This window comes from Seriola dumerili, unplaced genomic scaffold, assembly GCF_002260705.1.
Source record: "Seriola dumerili isolate Sdu_G_001 unplaced genomic scaffold, Sdu_1.0 BDQW01000468.1, whole genome shotgun sequence".
In the NCBI taxonomy this organism is placed as follows: domain Eukaryota; kingdom Metazoa; phylum Chordata; class Actinopteri; order Carangiformes; family Carangidae; genus Seriola; species Seriola dumerili.
This window is the reverse complement of record NW_019174723.1, coordinates 3,045,766-3,055,728: the sequence shown is the minus strand read 5'-3', so window position 1 is coordinate 3,055,728 and position 9,963 is coordinate 3,045,766. Positions and strand designations below refer to the sequence as shown.

General features: G+C 39.2%; 1 protein-coding gene across 1 annotated transcript; it reads right to left on the bottom strand.

The window, feature by feature from the left end:
* Positions 1-263: 263 nt before the first annotated feature.
* On the bottom strand, positions 264-9,786 carry nol9 (nucleolar protein 9). The gene is made up of 13 exons (XM_022763087.1): positions 9,641-9,786; positions 7,286-7,809; positions 6,963-7,173; positions 6,653-6,783; positions 6,391-6,526; positions 5,157-5,253; positions 4,513-4,610; positions 3,667-3,834; positions 3,328-3,580; positions 3,130-3,244; positions 2,460-2,634; positions 1,335-1,468; positions 264-1,211 (listed from the first exon to the last, which is right to left on the bottom strand). The coding sequence occupies exons 2-13, from the start codon at positions 7,751-7,753 to the stop codon at positions 1,095-1,097; spliced, it is 2,103 nt and encodes a 700-aa protein (XP_022618808.1). The 5' UTR covers positions 7,754-7,809; positions 9,641-9,786; the 3' UTR covers positions 264-1,094.
* Positions 9,787-9,963: the final 177 nt, after the last annotated feature.

The window sequence follows — 9,963 nt, the reverse complement described above, 5'->3', positions numbered from 1 at the left end:
TCTGCTGCTGTTCAGAGCAAAATCCCAACATATATTTGCTGCCACCTTGTGGCACAATAGGTAGCACCAAAAAAACAAAATTATCCTTTTTTTAAATTTTTTTTTTATCTTTATATCCCACATGAGCCTACATACGAAATTGTAAACATTTACAAAACCCTCTTCAATGACCGTTAAGTGCACTAACACTTTTGTGACCATTTAACACAATAACAAACGTACAACAGTTAAAGCAGAGTTTGTCAGCAATAAAAATAGAGCCATTTCAGTAAAACATTTGACCGTCGTAAAAACACAATACTGACAAAACGGGCTTCTTTAATTTGTAAATCCATCAGATTTACAGATCATTTCAACTGAAAGGTCCCTTTGTAACTCTGCCCTGCCGTCGTCTCTACTTGATTGTTGGATGTGACCATAAACAATGTTAAAAACGTCATCAGAGTGGACATTTTATCCCATAATACAACCGTCAAAAATTAACAAACTACTGTCTGATTTGGGGACTACACGGCATCCTGTGATAGACTGGTTAAATGGCAATCACCTGCCTGGTTGAAACCTACATGGATGTACGACTATATGACTGTGAAACAAATAACAATTGTAACAACCACTAGTGACACTGGTCTAAAAAAGCACTTGAAAACAAGAAAAGAAACAAAGGTTATTTATCATTTAATATCTGGCAGGTTTATGTTTTCAGTTTTGGAATGTCACCTACAAAGAAGAGACATCAAACAAGAGCTTTAACTACAAGGTGTGATATTATTGTCCATGTGACAGAAAACCCAGAAACTCCTTCACAGCGCCATCAAATGTATGTACAGTAGCAGGTTGTAAGACATGGTGAGAACACCCGGTGTTTTCAAAAAGCAAGTCCAGTAACAGGAAGGCTGCCGTCTTCTCCTGCAGAGTCTGCATTCCTGGCATCTCTGTCAGACTGAATCTTGACATTTAAAAAAAAAAAAAAACAAACTGTCCCAACTCAACCTCAGTTCTGTACATTCAAAGGCCAGTGCTGACTGGTTTGGCGTTAAGACACCAGTCGAGAATGTAAAGGGCAACAAGTTGATGCTTTGTAGAAAAAGTCATTACATCCCCATTTGACTTGGTCTCATAAGGCCCTTGAAGACTCGCAGCTTTCCTGCACCAGTGAGATCAAAACTGTAGTCTGTGGTGACATAGGGCATCTCTCCCTCAAACCCAGGCTGAAACACAGACAGAGGTGTCGTAAGTCACTGTAAAATAAAGCTTTGGACTGATATCTGTGTTTTACTTCAGAATGTTATTTGAAGACTAGTGTGTTTTAGAGAGCAGAACTGTCATCTGACCTGTGATGTGATGATGGAGGAAGGCAGCGATATGGCCCCCAGTAGCAGACAGTTGACCTTACGAAGGACGGAGGGATCTACAGGTGTCAGCAGAAAGTACAGACCTCGTACCATGTCGATACCTCGAAGCACACCTGGAATTTAGGAAACATCAAAAATTGAATGATTTTTGACATTTGATTTCTTTTAGGCCTTTGAACCCTTGGCTTTTTGCTCAGTTTTCAGTTCCTTTATTTACAAAATTCACCAGGTCTTGAGCGCCGATCATACAGGATTAACATTACATGGGGGAAGAGGGGAATAAAATATTCACTGGGGACAGCATTTTAAACCTCAGGAAATTACAAGATAAAGTCTGTAGGAGATAAGAACATTCTGCAGGACAAAGCCAAAAGATAAAAGATAAAAGCTTCCCCAGAGGGACGCCAGAGAGTTGAAGGGGTTGTGAGGTGAAAATAAGTCATAACTCAGTCAAATCATTGCACAAAATCATGAAACATCATCATTAATATCATTCATTGTGACTCGCATATAACACAGATATCATTATCTTCCATAACTAGTATCAAAGTAATCCAGAGACATTTGTCTGTGCATCCATGGCTACACTGCAAACAGGAACTGTTCACAGCTAATTATGCAAACAAACATGTAAGTTTTGGAACTACAATTCCCACTGAATGCAAACAAAGTACAACGTTGCCATGGAGATACCTGTGGGCAACACATTGAGCCCTGTATTTATCTTACAGTATTTACAGCCTAACGTTATTTAAAACCATACAGAATTAGCTATTAGCAGTTCCTGTCTGCATCGTACCAATGATATACACGCTGTTCACTGTATCACTTGATTACTGAAAAAATCTAAAACTGTGATGAATCTCAGGCAAGTTTATTCATTTCAGAAGGCGTGTTTTTTCCTACGACTTCTTAGATTTATCTTCCGTGGACACTTGACTTGAGAAACAGTGAGTTACACTTGAATCTAAAAATATGTGCATCATGTCTCTTTTCAAATGATCAGAGTTATGAATAATGAATGTGATTTCCGATACAAGTTAGGTCAACTGGTGCTGAGGTGCCAAACTGACCATTGACATAAAGCTGAGACAAGGTACCTACCAAAGCCCACACATGGACAGATGGGTGCCTGGGACAGCAGGACTGGACCCCCTCTGCTTGCTATTTTCTCCCCCAAGCAGCAGAGCCCCACCAGACTGGCATTGGCAGCATAAAACATGTGATTGGGCACCACCTCGCAATGGATCACACCTAAAGCCACGGCTGTGTGGGGCACCTGTGGGATCAGAGTTAGTTATAGTTAAATAGTTTGTGCTAATTAAATAGTTAGGTACTAATTAACATGTTATATCTTACTTGTTTCATTTGTAGACAAACAGAAACGTAAAAATGTCGTTGTTTTTGTGGGGAGCTACTACTGGAACTATTTCTTGTCAAGGAGCAGTGACTAATAAAATCTACAGGTGCTGGTAGGTGATTTTTCAACTTTGGACAAAGCCACACTTGCTGTTTTCCACTGCTTCGTCTTAAAGTTAGGCTAATCCCCTGCAGATTTCAGCTTCATATCTAACGCACATATATGACAGGTATCTTCCATCTTGTCATCTAACTCTCAGCAAGAAAGGGAATAAGCATATTTGCTAAAATGACAAACCATTTCTTTAAGACCCATATTGAAGATGATTAACTATTTTCTGAGGGGATAAAGAAAAAAAAAAAAAAAAAAAACTCCCATCAGGAACACAACTGCTGCATTATCTTCCACATGTACCTGGTATGGAGTGAGGCTATGTAGAGGTCTAACTGGTCCAGGATCAGGGGGCTGCAGCTGACTCAGGTAGGCCAGCAGTGACAGCTCTCTGTGCTCATTACTGCGCTGGTGTTTCCTGTCAAATTCAATGCACACAGACAATAAAGCAAGTGGTTTGGGATAATGAAAGCTTTCCACCACTGATAGTGTTGTACTTACGCTGTTCCTTGACTTCCCACTCCTTGAAACTCTGATTGCACAATAAGGTGAGTGTAGCTTCTGGGGGGAGTGTGGCTCTCTGTAAACTCGTCCAGGGCGGTCTGGGCGGGCGGGTGCGTCTGACAGCCATGTGCCGTCCTAAGAAACTCTGGAGTGAGCGGGGGACAGTGGGTGGTACCACCATGGCCAAGCTGGACGACATGTGAAACTGGAAAGAAGCGGATCATGTCCACTAGCAGCTGGAATCCAAATCCTGTGGGCAGCGAAAGACGAGCACACGTTCAGACACTTTTTTACAACTAGTGTATTTAAAGTTCTTCATATTCTGTCACTGCTGACCTCTGACCCAGCCCATGGTGTTGATAATGACAGGGGTCTCTCTGCTCTGGGAGCGTCTGCGCCATAAAGCCTTCAGGGTTTCCAGGTAGCGGTCTAAGTCCGACTCACATGTTGACTGACCGTAGTAGATCATGTGCTCTGGTGTGCACTGATGTGTGAAAGGTGGACCTGGAAAACAACTCAATGTAAGTCTACTAATTCAACCTTATACAAACAGGAATAACATGTGGAATAAACAGTTCAGCTATATCTTAAAGGAACAGTTCATCATTCTGGGATTATTCTCCTATTCACTGTTTTGCCAACAGTAAGATGAGAAGACTGATGTTACCATCACATCAAGCTTCAGCCAGGAGATGGTCAGCTTAGCTTAGCATAAAGATTGAAAACAGGGGGAAACAGCTAGCCTGGCTCTATCCAGTGCCTACCAGCACCTCTAAAGGTCACTAACTCCCATGTTTTGTCCCATTTGTTTAATCCTTACAAAAACCAAGTGCAAAACCAAGTACAAAAATGACATGTTTCGCTGAACTCATATTTGACATGAGACTGGTATCAGTCTTCTCACCTAAAAAGAAGGAAAATACGAGTATTTCCCAAAATGTTAAACTTCCTTGAACAATGACAGAACTCTTTAACATATTAAACACAGAAGATCCACAGTGTAAATTTAGTTGGTACTAGACACTTAACAAGTGTATTAACAGTCCAATACATACACACCATACTCTCAAATTAAAACACAAACAAACTTACAAAAACCTATGGAATCAATCAGAAGTAGGCCAATATACACACTTAGATGTGTAAGAAGTGAAGTGAAGAAACAAGAGGATAAATACATACCCAGAAGTGGTTCTCTGACAGTCGACAAAGACAGACAGCCAGCAGGGGTAAATTCTGTTTGACCAAGGTCCCCTTCCAAATAATCCACACTAGTAGTGCTACAGACACATTTAGACATACATTAGACCAAATGTGCCAAATTTGAAGAAGTTCCTTCAAGGCGTTATGAAGATATTGCATTCACAAGGCCAGAACCACCGTGACCTTGACGTTTGAACTTTGACCTTTAGCCACCAAATTGTAATCAGTTTGTCCTTGAGTCTAGATGAACATTTTTACCAGATTTAAATAAAAGAAATTCCCTCAAGGCATTAAGGAGATATTACGTTCACACGGCCAAAACCACGTTTTGTGAGGTCACCGTGACCTATGACCTCCAAAATGGCATCAGTTCATTCTTGAGACCAAGTGAATGTTTGTGCCAAATTTTGAATAAGTTCCATCAAGGTGTTACTGAGATATTTCGTCCACAAGGGGCAGACGGACGGACAACCCGAAAACAATATGTCGACTAATGCGACTGACTGCCGCTGGCACTCAGGCATAAAAATCTTAGCATACAAACATAGAATTATTACAAAATATAAGTATATATTTTCTATATACAAATGAAGGTGTGGTATGTTAATGTTATGAGAACTTACTGATTTAGTAAGATGTTGACGAGGGTGCGGATAAATGTTGACTTGCCCACATTCTTGGTGCCACATACAAGGATAACAGCACAACCATCCATGTCCCCTATGAATGACAGAAAGGTGACATAATTTACCAGTGCAGGGTCAAATGTGAGTGCGTTTGTGTACAGCCATTATTGAATATGGATCCATGGATTCATCAGTCTATTACAGTAAAAAGTGTGTTACACAAATGGCTTTATTCAGACATGATAAGATTCATATGGAAACAGCTACAAAGCTGCAATATTTGCCATCTGGTGTACTATAGAGAACAGCGGCTGCATCAGTGATGAACTTTAACATTGATTTTGCAGCTGAAGCCTTAGATAATGACCACTGTGACCATTTCATTCAAAGATTTTTGTAGTGGATAGATGACAGGATACAAGAGCGGGAAAGCTCTCCATCCAGACTCAAAATAGGTACATATTAGATATTGATTTCTGCTGCCTTTTTTATAATGTCCAGCAATGTGCAATCACAAAGACTCCTGTGAGGTCTTCTTGAAGCAGTTGAAAACATTTTTATTCAGACAGGCTTCTGGTCATTCTGTCTGAATACTTTTTATTTTATTACTCTTTATGTATTTAATTGCTTTTACTGTCCTATTTCTTGAACTTTTGTACTTTTTTTATGATGTAAAGCACCTTGTGATTTTTTTTATCTGTGAAAAGGTGCTATATAAATACATTTCAATTATTTACTTAAAGTGACAAGACATTAAGTTAGGAGTTTCATTTAATTCCCATTTGCTTACACATGTTATTGTTTTGCTGGATATTCATTTATTCATCTATAGTCAGATTTTTTAAATCTCTTATTCCCCTCACTGTGGGGAAATGATTTTTTATAGGGTGATCTAACATGAAAAGAATCTCTTCGATAACTCACAAGTGGTTCATAAATAGTGTTTCATGGTTGATCAAACTGATTTTATTTTCTTTCTGTGTAACAGATGATAAAGTGATACATGTATCATAGTGCTCAGACAGTGTGTTTATCCTTGTGCTGCTGAAGCCTTTGTGTTAACATGACAGATTTAAGTCAGATTTAAGCCACAGAGTGTTGGGAGATCGTAACTAGGTCCTACCAGGAGTAGTTACATATAAGTGACTCAAGTTCTTATTCAGACATCAGACCAACACATAAAATTCTCATCACATTTACGTAAGAAATTTCACGTGTGACAGGGGCTTACCTCTGCAAGCACTGACCACCGCGTTAAGAGCATCTCTGTAGCTCTTCGACATTTTCAGGCCCTCGATGGTGCTGCCCAGAGGAACCATCCCCAAACCATTGAGAGGAGTGTCAAGAACAGCTGACATGAGTTCACTCTACAAACAAGCAGTGAGGAGAAGCTTCTGTTAGACATATGAGACTGACTGCTGATTCCAGTTGTGTCCCAAATTAAATGCATTTCAACGTCTTGTGATTCAATCAGAGACAATCAGTCAACTTACCATCGGGGGGCTGAACAATTCGCTGAGATCTGTGAAGCTTGACAGAAACCGTGTCAGAGGCGTCTCCATGGGCTCCAGCAGGATGATGGATGAGTGTGACATTACCTTTTTTAGCAACTTTTTCTGTGATGCTACAAAAAAATAAATTAAAAAAATAGAATCACATTCAAAGAAAAAGATGCATCAAACAATACACTCTCAGTCTAATCTTTTCTTTATGCTACAACTCTTAACTAAATATGCAAATAAGATTATAAAATAAATACATAATTCTCTAATACAATGGCAGGGGAGCTGCTTAGGCATTCACCTGATGACAGATACTTTCGGAGGATGGATGAAGCCTCTGTTTTGTCATCTCTGGTGTCATCAGAGCTTTCTAGTGCTCTAATGATCAGTGGACAATGTGAGGCTGGAGAGAAGAGTGGATACGATTGCTGGCCCTCTTCAATAGTGAACCCCATCACTTCTACACGACCGTACAGGCAGGTCAAAAAGCACTTCCCACGGAAACACAGGGTCTGCAGGAGAGTGATTTTATGCTCAGTTATGAAAATGGACTAAAATGGATTAAAATTTGTCTTAATTGTTTCCAAATCTGACAAACTCTACCAAAAATGACCTGAAGCATACCTGATTCTTCTGCATGACAAGCACTGCATGGTTTTTCCGATCATCTCTCTCTGCACAGCAATGGAGAGCCTCTCCTTCCAGTCTACCTGGCTGGACGTCCTCCATGTAAGCAGAGGTCTCCACACCGTTCCCATGAATGGTCTGGGAATATTCCTTCCAGTCCTGTGAGTCATCGGACACATTGTCCATCTTAAATGCTGAACTTCCATTAGCCTGACTGTAAGATTTCTTCGGTCCAGACTGAGTGCTTTTCTTTGAGTCTGAAACAGACTTTGCCTTATTTTTCAGTCTCTTGACGGTGGGTTTTTTCTTCACAGATGCATGGTGCTCTTTTATCATCCTGGTCATAACAGGGGTAGAGCTGAGCTCAGAGGAACTGATGGGAGGTCTGCATCGTTTGCCCCTAACATCCTTCCACTTCTGAGATTTAGTATGGCCCTTACCCTGTGTGGGTTTGTTCACCTTCATGTTTCTCTAATCAACAATTATTCATGTGGGTGCCGATGAAAAACAAAGGGGGAAGCCTGCAAAGACAGAGGCAGAAATTAGCCAAACTTGGGAAAAATGCCCTAAAATTTAACCAGTCTAAGGTGATGTTTTCAAATGTCCCATTTGTTCGATTAATGGTAAATATATTAAATATTCAGTGCATGACAATATAATACTAAGAAAAACAGAAAGTTCTTGTGTTGAAGAAGCAGAGAAAAATCACATTAATGGCTTGAAAAATTATTCAAATAAGAAGTAAAAAAAGAATTCTCACTATTTTGCTGACATTTTCTGTGTAAATCGATTAATCAAATTGGGATAGCTGCGTTTCATTATTCTGTAACGGCGCTGAAGTTAGCTTCCAATTTAGCTGTTAAGGGGACAATACCGATTCTCTTCTCATTTTTCAATCCACATATTGTTGTGAAAGGTTGTTAGACATGCAAATCTGTTACCAGACACCTGAATTTGTGCACAAACCTGAAAATAATGTACCCTACCCAAAACAAAATAAAGTTACTGTTCTTCAACCCTTTTGATTAGTCATAACCCCTGATTTCTTTGAAAGGTAACCCTTTAAATTTTACAATCAAAAAGTCAGAATGAGTCTGAATCCTGAACCAAAGGTACAGAGGTACATACATGACAGAAATGTAAGGCTTTTCTTTGTTGCTTGCCTTTTTCTGGCATAAAAATGATAAGGCCTGTTGTGAGTGTGGAAAACACATTGAAGCCACAGCCACATGTCTGTACAATTATGTGTCAAAAGGTGTTGCAGTGATATGATCCTAAAATGCTTTGTATAGACAGAATGAGGAGCCTTATGAAGCTTGTATAGCAATGTATAATCTGTCAAGGTTGTGTGAAGACTGAGTCTGGTACAGACTAAAACACACGTAAAGTAGTGCTACTAGGGCCAAAGTGTCCATTCAGTGAGACAGTGTATTTCAAAAGGTTAAAGCCTTTGAAACCCACTTTAAAAATTGGGTTAAGGTTAATAGAAACCTTTCCTTCATTCATGACAGCAGAGAAAAATATAACATCAATAGCTCTATCTTAAAAACTCTGCATTTATATAAGTAGACACCAGTAATGGTTGAACAGTTTCAGATTTGTGAAATTTTTATTCTGTTTGTAAAAACGTGTTTCTTAAAAACAATTTCAATAAAGCAAAACGCAATATCACAGCTGTTTTCCCCCAATTAGAGACCAATCAGACCAGGTTAAGATATAAAACCACTCTCCCTAGACTTGGCAAATCTGGACTTTATTATCAGACAGAGTTCATACACAGTTTAGAACATAGTTTCAAATTTGAGAAATCTATATTTTTAGTTGTCGAAACATTATATTATAAGTACATTTTTTTTTTAAATTTAATGTGATTTCACTGTTTTTTCCTCATCTAGATCACATCAGACCAGGTACAGAGCAAGAACACTCTGAAATCAGCTTTTAATGACATTTAAATGACTAATCAGTCAATTGAGAAAATAATCGGCAGATTAACCGATAATAAAAATAGTCGTTAGTTGCAGTCCTAAACGGTATTTACTTTTAAAAACATGTTAGCCACCACAGCTAGCTTGATTTGGCAGCCAGACAATTCGATAGCAGTTCAAAGCTGAATTAACAATGCTAACACAAAAAAGAGGTTATTTAGCTGTGTATTTCTTATACTTCAATTTCTCTACGTGTGAGGTTCAGCAAGTCTATAAACTCACCGTTAAAGAGGAATCAGATGTTAGACAATGAAACGTGCATTTTAAACTTGGCGTGAAGTTTTCAGGGCTAACTATCACAACCTTATCGCACGTTAGCTGCTAGGCTAGCTACTGTCGTTACACTCAGGTAGAGAAAACTTACCCCCCGTTTGTACAACACAATGCAGAACTGTAGAGATGAGCCCCTGTAATGCTACGAAGTGGATAGCGTTTTATAATTCGCCAACGCGAATCCCTGAAGCTGGCCAGTGCTAATGGCTAGCTTACATGTGTGAGCCACAAACAGACGCCGCGTCTGGAGGGTCGACTATGGTTTTACCCGGAGTGTTGTTATATATGACAAAGTTATTTTAGGCAATAATTTATCTTTTAGTCTATTATCACAGAGATAGAAAAATATTAAAAAGCTATGTAGCCACAAATGAACATCTTATTTGTAGCAGTTTTATTGTTTTTGTTGTGAAT

Bases quoted from the DNA above. Each gene is read 5' to 3' on its own strand.
- nol9 (XM_022763087.1), bottom strand. From the start codon at position 7,753: ATGAAGGTGAACAAACCCACACAGGGTAAGGGCCATACTAAATCTCAG. The intron at 6,527-6,652 runs GTAAGTTGACTG...GCTTGTTTGTAG, and splicing joins AATTGTTCAGCCCCCCGATG to AGTGAACTCATGTCAGCTGT. The intron at 3,835-4,512 runs GTATGTATTTAT...GTTGTTTTCCAG, and splicing joins TGTCAGAGAACCACTTCTGG to GTCCACCTTTCACACATCAG.